Genomic DNA, 15456 nt, shown 5'->3' on the forward strand with positions numbered 1-15456 from the left:
ATATATCATGATTCTTTAAGAACCAAACCCAATAAGTAGGTTAAATCCTTTACTTGTAACGCATTAAATTGAACATACAAAGTTGTTCTATAATCTAAAAGACTTATAAAATGCGACACCAAAAATGTGATCTCAAATATAATTTAATTGAGTTATCTATTAATAGTTTTCATATGAATTTGGTTGTTTACACAATTTTGTTTTAAGTTTGCGCTCTTTATGTTTCATTTATCAATAAATTATCCTTGCATGTTACTACTTTTTCTTTGAGAGTGAGTGCTTATGAGGAAAATAGCTATGTTAACATAGTATGTGGCTATGCTAATATAGTATGATGTATTAAAACATTTTGATTTGGAAGGCTAAATGTTGTAGGATAAAGTTTAAGACTAAGAGCACCTCTCGTTATTTTCCTTCTCAATTTTGGATCATAACTAGCCATTTTTCTCGTTTTTGCTTATTGTGGAGGTGGGTTTTAAAGGTTAGTGTTAGCCTCTTGTTTTTATGTATGAAATTCTTATTAGGCAAGGTTTTAGTGCTTTTATAGAATGGATATTTTTTCATGCAGTTGATTAGACAAATTTTTAGATGTTTTATGTTTTCTTATTGTGGATGTTATAAAGGTTTAAAACATGAAATTTTTACGTAGAGAAAAAGTATGGGTGAGAGCAATCGCAAGGAAGTAAAAAGGAACATGAGTAACTAAAAGAATTTATATGCTATCTAATGTATGGATAACATAAAAAACGCACAATATGAGATGTTAAACTTTTATTATTGTAATAATTTATAGGGTAAATTACACTTTTCGTCCTTTATGTTTGTACCAGATTGCAGATTGCAATGGATGTCCTTTAACTTTAATAATTACAGTCACAATCCTTTATTTGTAAAACTCGTTACACCATAGAGCCTTTAGTACTAACCAGGTTTGTTTTTAACGTAAAATTAGATCACATACCTTGCATATAAGGGTATGATTGTCTTTTTCCTTATTATTTAAGAAACCATTTAAAGAAAATAATATATGATTTAAAAGCATTCCCCTGTTTCTTCATCTCTATCATAACACACACTATCTTCTCAGTTCTTCATCTCTCTTTCTCTTCTCCATCACAACTGGTCACCACCACATCATTTCCGGCTACCACCGCCATCAATTCCGGCCACCCGAAACCTATCTAAACCCACCTCCCCGGCTAAAAAAACGCACATGTAACCCAAAAAATTTAGCCTGAACCCTAGCTATATTCGGATTTCAGATCCAATTTGTGGATTCAGATCCGCCACCGTCATGGTCTTTTAATTCAGATCTAGTCTTGAGGTAGGTGGGTATGACCCAAACAGGCCCGCCGCCAACGAACTAGGGCATGGCCCAAATCATTGGTTGGTGGTGGTGGGTGGTTTCTGGATATGGTGGAGGTTTCTGGTGGTGGGGTTGTAGATTTGACCATAGATTTTGTGGTGGTGTGTAGTGGTGGAGGATTGGGTTTTCAAATTTAGAAAAGGGTTTAAAATTTAGGGATTGTGGTAATGGTTGGTTGTGGTGGTTTGATGTTGGTGTTTGCTGGTAATGATAGTTGGTGGCATTTGTGGCTAAATTTATGTTTTATGTGTTTTGTTCTTCAAAATTAGATGGTGAAAGCAAGCATTTTTGTAGGAGAAGATTATTTGAGGCATATATCTAAACATGTTAATGAGATAGATGGAGATCCTGTAAACATACATACATATATATATATGTATATAGGGTTGGGCTATATAGAAAACCCTAAAAATTTAAGAAACCCGGGAAACTCAAAGCTCCCGACTTTTTTTTTTTTGAAAAAAATAACACATGTAATATACATGTTTTTAAGAGTTTTGGGCCAAAAAAATCAAAAAAGCGCCGAAGGGTTTTTTTTAAAAAAAAAAAAAAACAAATTTCAGCAACTTTCAGCATTTTTTGTCTAACACATGTTAGTCACCGAAGTTGCTGGAACTTGTTTATTTTTTTTAAAAAAAAGTACTCGGCGCTTTTTTGTTTTTTTTGTCCCAAAACTCTTAAAAACATGTATGTTACATGTGTTATTTTTTTCAAAAAAAAAGTCGGGAGCTTTGAGTTTCCAGAGTTTCTTGAAATTTTTAGGGTTTTTTGTCTAGCATTAGCCTATATATATATATATATATATATATATATATATAGGGGGAGGTTCATTTGAGAAGAATCTTCTTAAAAGAAGAAAAAATGAATTAATCTATACCATATATTTTTTTGATCAATGGTTGTGAATCAAGATATCATTTTTGTCCACTTTTAATTAATGCTTTAATTACTTAGGGTAATATAGACATTTTGATGTAGAATATTAATAAATATTTTGAAGAGTTACTCAAGTCTTATTAATGCAACCATAAATACCTCCTTCACCATCATTAATGTATTGGCTTCTATACAAATTTTATTAGAAGTGACAAAATTATTTAAAAATTTTGTGTCCTACACATAATTTATTACGAGTCGCAAAATTATTTAAAAGTCTTTAAGTCCTACACATTTTGAATCCTACACCAAAATATTGTTTTAATGGTGTAGGAAACGTTGAAAATGTAAGATCATGCACATGATTGTTTTTATTGTGTAAGGTGCACAACTTATTATATAAGATAGGCTCATTAAATGTTTAGAGTTCATTAGTTTGAATAAAAAAAAATAAATAATAGACTCATTAAATGATTTGTTCAAATTACCTTTGTATCCTTTATTCTTTTTATTCTTAATTTTTAGAGTAAATTACAAGTTTTGTCCTTTATCTTTATACCATTTTGCAGGCGGTGTCCTTTAGCGGAAAAGTTGACAAGTTTTGTCCTTAACGTATCAAAATCTTGCACGTTATGCCCTTTGAGCCTAACCCAGTTAATTTTTTGTAGTTAATATGGTCATGTGTAATACACATGAGGGCGTTCTTGTCTTTTCACCTCCCCAAGGACTATTGTGTAACACAACTTATATCAAGGGACTATTGTGTAACACAACTTATATCAAGGGACTATTGTGTAAAAAATAAAAAAAAATATTTAAAAAAACAAAATCCAGCACTCTCTTACTCTAATCTCTCCCACACCTGCTGCTACCTCACACCCCCACCTTTCATCGACCACCACCACCACCACCACTCACCTGCAACCACCCCTAAAACCAGGCCACCTTCAAACGCCCCACGACGGCCCTAACATCACAAACACGCCCCTAACGCCACAACCACCCACTCGCCTGATGACTTGATTAATAGTAAAGATACGGCTGAGGATTTCATGACACTACGAAAGTAGATTCCATTTCCGAGCATACTGTGCTTCCGGAAACGTGAGGCTATTTCGTTTGTGAGGCACTTTTGTGGGAATGATTCTGGTGTTTCATCAGTTCCTGCAATTAATCCATATAATTATTTTATTTGAAAACAATATGAAAGTCCATAAGCTTCATACTATAAGGCTTCATACTCACTCTCTGCAACATTAATGCACACACACATACCCTATTAACTAAAGTCATTAATAAATCATATATCAAACAATCTGATCTATAAACTTCATACTACAAAAGAGGCTTCATATACTACAATATTCAAAATACCAACACATTCATATCCCACTCTCTGCAACATTAATGCACACACACATACCCTATTAACTAAAGTATTCAAAACAAAAAAAATACAAATTTAACCAAAAAAGATCAACAAACTACAAAATTATCAACAAATCAAGCTGAATTATCGCACAATTATCGAAAACAAACTCACCAACATAGATTAACAAAATTATCAATCGCCTTTAAGTTAAAGAACTCACCGCTGCTATTGTAAGGTTCGTAATCCATAGCCAACTTGCAAGATAGCCGCACGAATCCATCAAATTTCCACAACGATTAAGCGCACAAAAATCCTAAATTCTCGAAAAGCTTCGAAGAAACAGGAATAGATGAAAGACGATTAAAATTGAGCGTCTATTGGCGTTGAATTTGAAGTAAATCCATTGATTTGAAGGTATGAAGGGATGATGGGGGTGGTGGTCGACGGGCAGGTGAGGGTGGGAGATCGCGGCAGTTGAAACGTGAAAGAGAGAGATAAGAGTGAGAGAATGTTGAGTTTCGTTTTTTATTTAAATAATTTTATTTTTTACACAATAGTCCCTTCATATAAGTTATGTTACATAATAGTCTTTGAGGAGGTGAAAAGACAAGAACACCCTCATGTGTATTGCACATGACCATAGTTAACCAAAAAATTAACTGGTTAGGCTCAAAGGGCATAACGTGCAAGATTTTGATACATTAAGGACAAAACTCGTCAACTTTTGCGCTAAAGGACACCGCCTACAAAATGGTGTAAAGATAAAGGACAAAACTTGTAATTTACTCTAATTTTTAATTTCTTCTCATTTGAACTCTCCACTATATATATATATATATATAGGGTAGGGCTAGGTAGAAAACCCTAAAAATTTGAGAAAACCCGGGAAACTCAAAGCTCCCGACATTTTTTTTTTTGAAAAAAATAACACATGTAATATACATGTTTTTAAGAGTTTTGGGCCAAAAAAAAAAAAAAAAACAAAAAAGCGCCGAAGGATTATTTTTTAAAAAAATAAACAAGTTTCAGCAACTTCGGTGACTAACATGTGTTAGGCAAAAAATGCTGAAACTTGTTTATTTTTTTTAAAAAAGATCCTTTCGGCGCTTTTTTGTTTTTTTGGCCCAAAACTCTTAAAAACATGTATATTACATGTGTTATTTTTTTCAAAAAAAAAAAATGTCGGGAGCTTTGAGTTTCCCGGGTTTTCTCAAAATGGAGGGTTTCCTACCTAGCTTTAGCCTATATATATATATATATATATATATATATATATATATATATATATATATAGATTAAGGGAAAGAATCAGGAGGAATGGGGTGGTGATGGTGGCAGGGTGGTGTGGGGGAATTCGAAGGATGAGGTGGGGTGGTGGTTTCCGAAGATGGAGTGACTTGCAACGGTGGCACTTGGGGGTGGTGGTGGTCAAATGATGGTGATGGTTAAGAAAACCTATAGAGAGATAAGGAATTTGGAGAGAGAAAAAGTTATAAGGGGAACAATCGGGGTGTTAAATTACTAACCTATCCTTATGTGTAAGGCACCTACTATATTTAACTAGAAATTTTAATCTGGTTAGTGTTAAAGGGCCTAAGGTGTAATGGGGTTTGCAAATAAATGACTGTGACTATAATTATTGAAGTTAAAGAATATCCATTGCAATTCGATATAAACATAAATGATGAAAATCGTAATTTACCCTAATTTATAAAGGCAGTACTTTAAATATATATATAAATCAACAAAAATACAAGAATGACATTGAGACAATAGCGAGTTCCCTATAAATCAAGAATATGGATTACTTCGAGTACTTGATCCAATACCGAATAAAGTGTTACGTCCAATGTCCTAAACCGAACAATATAAGGAATTGAATCTACATTCCAATTTCATTAAGAATCCACTCTATATTATGAAAGGAATACTACCTAAGATTTAACCAATAATAGGTGGCCACTTCGAATGCACCATCAACTACTCTAAACTAACCTTATAGGTGACACCATTTTTTTTCAAATACCCTAAACCACGTAACCATGTTTCCTCTCTCTTCTTCCCCATAAACGCACATTCTCTGTCTCTCTCTCTTCTTCCCCGTGTCAGGTATCACTCACTGAGACCACAAACCGCATGGCCTACCCGAGAGGATGATGACGGTATCCCTGTAATCTAAATACTACCCGATCACTGGTATCAGAAGGTGTCCCATCCAATAGTAACTCCTTCAACCAACTATTTATATGGTGCACAATTAAACTTACACTATGTAACTATCTTACAAATCAAATAACCAAGTGAAGTGTCCCAATTGACTTGGTATCATCTCTTCACAACAAAATCATTTTAAATCCAAAAGGCAAAACCTTCTTTTTTAAATACCAAACATCGGGATTTGATTATTTGATTATAAATAAACATTATTATATCATTTTACCACACACAAAAAATTTAGATAGTATCGAAACATTAAAAAATTAAAAAAAAAACATATCTTTCAAAAAAAAAAAAAAAAAAAAAAAAGCCTTCACACTTCACATTTCACATGGAGCATCTATCATATGTGAAGTGACCCTTCCCTCTCTCTCTCTCTATCTCTCTTACACAGACCTCTGTACGCACCGTTTCTCTGTTTCACTCACCACTCTTTCTCTCTCTACTCTCTCTCTATATCCATATCCCCCCATATCTCCACTTCAATCCACAATATATTCATATTCATACCCTCTACATACCCACTTCAACATGGGTCCGACTCCTTACAATTCTTCAAACTCATCTTCCTCAGCTTGCTCCAGCTCCACCAAGCCACCACCACCACAACCACCGGACCAGATGGACCACCTCCTGGCCGGCGCCGGCTACAAAGTCCGGTCAAACGACCTCACCCAAGTCGCCGAGCGGTTGGAGCATCTCGAAACTGTCATGGTTAAATCCTCACCGGTTGATATCTCAGACATCGGAAACGACGCCGTTTATTACAACCCCACTGACCTCGCTTCCTGGGTTGACTCTTTACTCACTGAATTAAACCCGAATGGGTCTGGGTCCGGGTCCGGGTCTGGGTCTGGATTTGTATCCGGATCCGGACCTGCCTATGTTTCGGATCCGGTTATGAATGATATGAATAATGTGTACGGTGAATTTGGGCAACAAGTGGTGACGCCGATAGAGGAAGATGTGAGCATACGATTGGTACACGTGTTGATGACGTGTGCGGAGGCGGTGCAACGTGGCGATTTGTCATTGGCTGGTTTGTTGATAGATGATCTACAAGGTTTGCTTGGTCGTGTGAACAGCGGATGTGGTATCGGAAAAGTTGGGAGTTTTTTTGTCGACGCGCTTAGCCGGCGTGTGGTTAACTCGCCGCAAAACGGTGTCGTTCAGGTGGATTTATCGGCGTATGAGAATGAGATTTTGTATCATCATTATTATGAAGCTTGTCCGTATTTAAAGTTTGCTCATTTCACGGCGAATCAAGCGATTTTAGAAGCGTTTGACGGTCAAGATTGTGTCCACGTCATTGATTTTAACTTAATGCAGGGTTTACAATGGCCGGCTTTGATACAAGCGTTGGCGTTGCGGCCCGGTGGGCCGCCGTTGTTGCGGCTCACCGGGATTGGCCCGCCGTCATTAGACGGACGTGACTCGTTACGTGAGATCGGGCTCAAGTTGGCGGAATTGGCCCGGTCGGTTAACGTGCGTTTCGCCTTTCGGGGTGTCGCGGCTACACGTCTGGACGACGTGAAGCCGTGGATGTTGCAAGTTAGCCCGAAAGAGGCGGTTGCGGTAAATTCGATAATGCAGCTGCATAAGCTGCTAGGACCAGGTGGCCCTCGTGGGCCACCTGTTGATCTGGTCCTTGATTGGATTCGGGATTTGAACCCAAGGATTCTGATGGTTGTGGAACAGGAATCGAACCACAACCAACCAGAATTCTTGGACCGATTCACCGAATCCTTGTACTATTACTCGACAATGTTTGACTCATTGGACGCATGCACGGCTCAACCCGAAAAAACCCTTGCCGAGTTATACATACAAAGAGAGATATGCAATGTGGTTTGTTGTGAAGGGTCGGCTCGTGTTGAGAGGCATGAACCGTTGGTTAGATGGAGGGAACGATTGACTGGTGCCGGGTTTGCACCCTTACACCTAGGGTCCAACGCGTTCAAGCAAGCACGTATGTTGTTAACTTTGTTTTCCGCCGAAGGTTATTCTGTTGAAGAGAATGAAGGGTGTTTGACCCTAGGATGGCACAGTCGGCCCCTTATTGCCGCGTCAGCTTGGCAAGCGATACCAAAACCGAGCGTGGTAACAACGGGCCGATAAACCATCCTTGATAATGTAATAATGTGTTACATTTGTGAAGTTGAAAGAAGTCGTGCAAATTTAAATTTTTCCCTCGTTTTAGTTTAATTTTCTGCTATCTTCATTTAGATTTCAAGTTAATTTATATAACATAAAATATTATTAAATGCTGTGCCGAATCTTATGTTACGTTTTTTTAGGAGAAGATGCTATTTTACTTGCTAAACTATTTTTGAAACTTTAAATTCAGATTATATTATAATATAAAAATACTTTATTAATCGATCCAAAGTTGTTAAGTCGAGATTCTATTATATATTACTAGGTTAGAACCCTGTGTATTACACGGGCTGAATAAATATAATTTTATATACTAAGTAATAAAAAAGTTACATCTTTAAAAACCCTTACATTGCAAGTTTGAATAACCACGTGTATTACATGACTTAAATACGAATAATGTAATCAACTAACACACACAATTATCAATATATGTTTTTAGAAAAAAAAAATAAACTTTGATGTAACATTTTACTTTGTTTTTTATTTATTATTAAGTTAAATTAGATGCTTGTGTATTACATAAGTTATAACATTTTACTTTATTTATTTTTTTATTAATAGGTTAGAAACTTGTGTGTTATACGTGGTTGAATCAATGTAATATTAAATAGTTATTAATAAGCAAAAAAATAAAAGACAGATTTAAGAAAAAAAATATTAAATATATAAGAGACAAGCAAAAAAAAAAAAAGAAATAAAATAATTATAGAGCATAATCATTGAAATTATTATTAATAAATAACCCGTTATATTAATCAATATATTGATTGACAAAACGATCCATTTGTATTAATTATATAGATAGATTATTCAGATGTTTCTTAGCTAAAAGAACATACAAAAGTATGTAGGAATAATATATGTCATGTAAATAAGTGAGGTTGAGAGGGTTAAAAAAATTACATAGTTTTGGACTAATGTTACAAAATGAAAAGTTAATACCCTAGAAGGTGATTTTAAACTATTAGTACCTAAGTCTGTTATTTTGTGCAAACCACAGGGACTAACTATATAATTAACTCGTTAAAAAAAGTCGATGGAGAATACTGAAAATCACATGTATTAATATTTTATTTATATAAGAGTTAATTACATAGTTAGTCCCTGTGGTTTGCACAAAGTATGTAATTAACTCTTTATATAATTTCAAGATAATTTTATGTGAAGTGAATAGATTATTTTTATATATCTTTGAATTTTAGTCTTATCATTTATTAATATCTATATAATGAATATTTTTAATTATAAAAATAAGTATTTATAATTAAGTAGGAGATAATTAAGGAGGAGATAATGGATATATTTAATTCCTAAATTATATAAAAATATGTATTTATAATTAAGTAGGAGATAATTAAGGAGGGAAAAGAGGCGGGAAAACAAAAAAATAGATAGTTCCAATGAATGACACGTGTCCACTATTGGTTTACTTTATTATATGTATAGACTAGGTTAGAACCCCGTATATTACACGGGTTGAATAAATGTAATTTTATATACTAAATTAAAACAATTATACTTTGAAAATCTCGTTTATTACACGGGCTGAACAAACGTAATTTTATATATTAAATAATAAAAAAAAATATATCTCAAAGAATCCCATGTATTGTACTGAATAAATGTAATTTTATATACCAAATAATAAAAACCCGTGTATTGTACGGGTTGAATAAATCTAAATATATATACTACATAATAAAAAAGTTATATTTTTAAAAACACTTTGTATTACACGTGTTAAATAAATGTAATTTTGTAACCTTGTATATTACATGGGTTGAATAAATGTAATTTTATAAACTAAATAATAAAAAAGTTATATCTTTATAAACCATGTGTATTATACAGGTTCAATAAATCCAGTTATATATACTGAATCATTATCATCATACTCAGTAAATCCCACCAATAGCAAAGCTAAGGTAGGGTGTGAGGATGGTAAGATGTAGACAGTCTTACCTCTACCCCGTAGGAATAGAGAGGCTGCTTTTAGTGAGAGTCCCGGCTCGATAGTAGTTTTGCATCAAGCCTTGGTATAAGGCACATAACACTCAACAATCGGGGCAAAGACCGATTAGTGCATGGTCCCTTTTGTCTTTCTACTATCAACGCCACCACATGATGATGATGCATGATTAAGTGTCTTCCGCTTATAATGTTATTTTCACGAACCTTAGTAAAATAATGTTAAAATTAGTGCAATTTCACTTTTGCCCTCCGAGCGTCCACACATATATAAAAAAGCATAAATTTGGTTCGGGTTAATTCGAATCAAGTCATAAACTTGGTTAAGTTTAATTTGAATTGATTAGAACCCCAATTTGGAAAATCTAAAACAAAATTATATTATAAGCTTCTCTTCCTAATTAGTGTTTTTTAAAATTTGATCTACTGTCTAATAAGTTATTTTGTATATTTTGTTTATACTTTAAATTGAGTTAATTACATAGTTAGTCCCTGTGGTTTATACAAAATAACATACTTAGGTACTAATAGTTTAAAATCACATTTTAGGGTATTAACTTTTCATTTTGTAACGTTTGGAGGTATTAACGTTATTTGTAGGCTTAAAATCACATTTTATTAGTACCTAAGTATGTTAGTTTGTGCAAATCACAGGGACTGACTATGTTAATACCCTAGAAGTTAATACCTCCAAACGTTACAAAATGAAAAGTTAATACCCTAGAAGGTGATTTTAAACTATTAGTACCTAAGTATGTTATTTTGTGCAAACCACAGGGACTAACTATGTAATTAACTCCTTTAAATTTTATATATGAGCGTATTATTGTTTTTTAAGTTTAAGATTATTGTTTTGTGCTATTATTTAAAAAATCTTTAATTTATAATTTAAATTTGAAGATAATATACTATTAGATTAAATAGAATGATTCTATCTGACATTCAAATTAAGATAATATTTAATATTAATTGATTATTTATTATTTAATTAATTGATATAAGATAAGTATCAAAATGCAAGAAATTAAAATGTAGACGTCTTTAATGAGTGACACGTGTCTCAAAATTGGTTTCTTTTATTATATAGTATAGACTAGGAAACTCGTTTATTATACGGGTTGAATAAACATAATTTTATGTATTAAATAATAAAAAGTTATATTATTATGAACCTCATATATTGTACGGGTTAAATAAATGTAATTTTATTTATATCTTTCAAAATCATAACAGATTAAATAAATGTAATTTTGTATATTAAATAATAAAAACGTTGAGTCTTTAAAAAACTCGTGTATAATCAGGTTGAATGAATCTATCAAATAATAAAAAATCACAACCTTAAAGACCTCGTATATTACACGTGTTGAATAGATCTAGAAAAGAGTTATATCTTTAAAAACTATATGTATTACACAGATTAAATAAATGTAATTTTGTATATTAAATACTAAAAACAGCGCATCTTTAAAAAACCCGTGTATAGTCGGGTTGAAAAATCTACCAAATAATAAAAAAAATATATCCTTAAAAAACACCGTGTATTACACGTGTTGAATAAATCTAAATGATAAAAATTTATATCTTAAAAGACTGCGTGTATTATACGGGTTATATAAATGTAATTTGTATAGTAAATAATAAAAAATTATATTTTTAAAACCCCGCGTTTTACACGAGTTGAATAAATATAATTTTGTATAACAAATAATAAAAATGTTATATTTTTAATAAATTAGGATAACATTTAATATTAATTTATTATTTTTATATTTAATATAAGATAAGTAGGAAGGAGAGGTATTTGTTTTAAAAATATATTAAATTAACAATTTAGATTTGAGAATAATATTTTATTAAAATATGATAAGATTTAATATTAGTTTATTATTTATTTAGTTTATATAAGATAAATATAAATTTGAGGATACATGATTACATTCAATGAATGATACATTCAACGAATGATATTAGTGCAAAAGTTGTCATTTAATATGGAAGGTAAAAATCAATTTTTTTTAAAAAGTTTGAAAATATTGTGTAAATCATTTGATTTTATGATGTAATGGTGGGTGAAGCAGACTTGTGGAGTATGACTTCATACCGAATTTGTCAAGTACATATTTATTGAATAGTATAATTTATTTATAAATGTGCCTAAAGGTATAGAATCGACCTATCGAATAAGGCATACGTAATATATACCTAAGGTAAAATTTTAAAAGAAAACCTCTTGGTTATTGCAATAAAATGAAAGTATGACAAAAGTGGTAAAATATGAGTTTATTGTATATTATGTGCATTTTAATTGAGTATGGACCGTATGGTAAATGGTGATTCACTTTTAAATGGTTACAAATGCTAACCAATTGGTTTGAAGCATATTGGAAACAACATATTAAATTTTAGATCAAATCAAACTGATGGGTAAAAAATGACTTATTTTGTATTCACTTTTCCATAATTTGTAAAAACAGTGTCTTTCTTTCCCTTGATGATCTTAGTAAGGGCCAACAAGGACGTGTAAAATCCGAAGAAAAGAGTTATATAATTGCATCTCATACATTAAAATCACATCTTTGCCAAACTAAACTATGTAACTTTGATCTAACTTTTATCCAAAGAAACAAATTCATCTTTATGTTTTTCACTGCTTTGTGTGTTGCGACAAAAATGTTGTTGAGAACTTTAACGTTTCTAGCTTTCCAAATGTGCCAAAAAGTGGATAAAATAACAACACAAAAATTTTTCTTACACATCTTTGAACCCGGTAATGAGAGTATCCAATTGAGAATCTGAGAACTTGATAAATTTAAAAAGAAGTTCGAAGAAAACTGAAATTTGTTATGGCAATTAGAATTTAAAAAGAAGTTTGGAATTTTAAATTAAATTTGTCAAAACCATGTATAATTTAAAGAATTTGGAATCCAACATCACATCCACCACCTCCTACGGGTGATGGCAACACAGGGGCAGGATTGGCGGCAACGACCATGGTGGCGAGGATGGTCTTGGGGATTGCAGTGTAGGGGCTCAGGGTCTGATATAGTGGTGGGAGTGGGGACGAGAAAAGTGGGGTTTGTGGTCATGGAAGTGGGACAACAACAGTGGCGGATCTAGAAATTCCGCCAAGCCGTAACGTTTTATAAAAAATGCCGTAACGAAATCGTAAAAACGTCAAATTTTTCCAAAATTTACACTAATTTTACACTACCGCCGGAACGCCAAGCCGTAGCGAAGGTTGCCCCTTCTTATATGCTAGGTCCGCCCCTGGACAACAACAATGGTTGTCGTAGGGAGATGGTTGTAGGGTGGCACACCCTTGGTTGAATATCTTCATACTATCCTTTACATAAATAAATCTGAATAAACTAGTTCTTGTTCCAATTCATTTGTCAATCAACATCAATACACACACACTAATAATGGAACTCGAATTCCTATTCAACTGAATTCTACGAACCACATACTACACGTCTTAACTTTTACTCTACATTCCCCTATATTTTCCCCTGGTTACTAAACATTTTCTTTTCGTCTCACCATATAGTTTTAGAAATCCCACCCTTCCATTATTATAGGATAAAATATGCAAATTATGTTTATTGTATAGATGGGTTTGACCTAATTATTGTATAAGATGACCATTAGCCCTTTTGGATATTTCATTAAACATGTGTGTTTTGTTTATGGCTAATTGATAATACATAATATTTAATCATGTGTTCACTAATCTAGATGCTATCTCGCACATCTTTTTGCTCCTCCCCCGTGTAAATTACTGATTCCTAGATGATCTAAGGGTGCGACTTTTTTTTAACGGCAAAGATTATATATAGTGAGGGCCAACATGGAGCTGTAAAACCCGAAGAAAAAAGTTATACCAGTGCATCTAGTACATTAAAATCATATCATCTTTCTAAAACTAAACTATGTAACTCTGATCTAGTTTTTATACATCTTTATATCTTTCATTGTTTTGCGTGTTGCGACGAAAATGTTGTTGAAAACGTTTCTAGCTTTCCAAATGTGCCAAAAAGTGGATAAAAGAACCGTGCCGATAGTCTTCTTCCACATATTTGAACCCGATAACTAGAGTATCCATTCGAGAATCTGAGAACATAATAAGTTTAAACTGAAGTTTGAAGAAAACCGAAATTTGTTAAAGTAATTAGAATTTAATAAGAAGGTTGGAATTTTAAATTAAATTTGTCAAAATCTTTAGTAGTCTGCAACAAAAAGTGGCAAGCCAAAATTGTAAAACCATCATAACCACACTCTCAGATGACCGTCAAAGCATGCTCATCGAAACCAAAGGGACACACATTAACCCAAAAAAAAGTCTTTTAAATTTACAAGACCTGTTGCAACCAAAAAAGTCTCGAATGAACAACGAAGTATCATTGTCATCAAAACCGACTCATAAATCAAGCAAATCGAGCTAAAACAGAGTTAACATCAACCAAACAAACCATCAAAATACGCTACATCAAAACAACTTCATCACAAAGCAACAATAAATAAACAGACGAACCACATCACCCGAGTTACGGATTTTCCGTCTAAAAAACACATGCACCGACATCCAAGTACCAAACCAAAAAGAACATCGGAAAAAAACATACACATCACACCAGCCTATTAAAGGAACCTACCAAAAATTGAACCGTCGGAGAAACAAAATCCAAGAAAAAAAAACACAACGCCGGACGATCAAAGAATCTGACCGAAAAGCTATGCACCAAAGCAATGTAAGCCATAAACGCAGATTACCGAAAAAGGACCAGACATGGGGTGCGACGGTGGCAGTGGTATGGCAAAGAGAGGAGGGAGGGGGTGGGTGAGGTGAGAGAATCGGGAATTTCAAATGAAGCAACCCTAGCCAAATACACACATAAATACCCAAGTCAAATACAACACATTAAGTCCAACTTACAACCCAAAATACACTAAAAAACCCAATAAACCTAAGGTACAAACGCCAAATGAACATGATAAATATTGAAACATAATACAAGCTTAGTAGCACAACAACACTTAGTGGTATTGTATGAATTCTGGAAAGGGGAGGACCCCGATGAAAAAGACCCCAACTAAGCACTTTAACAGGTGTGTGTGACTTTGTATTGACCTCTTTCAAAAAATATCAACCTCGAGTAAAGTGATTATTTTCTATCGTACCATTATACTCTCGTCATATGATAAGATAATAAAGTCGCGGTACAAACATATGTATGACATGTAACTCACATTCGTGTATATATTAAATTACATGTAACTCACATTCGTGTATATATTAAATTACATGCAACTCACATTCGTGTATATATTAAATATTTATCGATTAGAGTAAATTACTTCTTGAGTCCCTGTATTTTAGTGATTTTAACCACTTGAGTCCAAAATCAAAAAGTTTAACGCTCTGAGTCCCTAACCACTCATTTTATAACGTTTTGAGTCCAATTTTGTTCATTTTATAACATTTTGAGTCCAATTT

The 15456-nt window shown here is 33.1% G+C and overlaps 1 protein-coding gene across 1 annotated transcript; it reads left to right on the forward strand.

The window, feature by feature from the left end:
* Positions 1–6165: 6165 nt before the first annotated feature.
* LOC110886812 (DELLA protein GAI) lies at positions 6166–8036 on the forward strand. The gene has a single exon (XM_022134665.2). It carries the CDS (start codon positions 6363–6365, stop codon positions 7947–7949), a length of 1587 nt encoding a protein of 528 aa, XP_021990357.1. The 5' UTR covers positions 6166–6362; the 3' UTR covers positions 7950–8036.
* The last annotated feature ends 7420 nt before the right edge of the window (positions 8037–15456 follow it).

Source organism: Helianthus annuus, chromosome 10 (assembly GCF_002127325.2).
Source record: "Helianthus annuus cultivar XRQ/B chromosome 10, HanXRQr2.0-SUNRISE, whole genome shotgun sequence".
Taxonomy (NCBI): Eukaryota; Viridiplantae; Streptophyta; class Magnoliopsida; order Asterales; family Asteraceae; genus Helianthus; species Helianthus annuus.

Excerpts from the sequence above, each read along its gene's own strand:
- LOC110886812 (XM_022134665.2), top strand. The coding sequence starts at position 6,363 with ATGGGTCCGACTCCTTACAATTCTTCAAACTCATCTTCCTCAGCTTGC.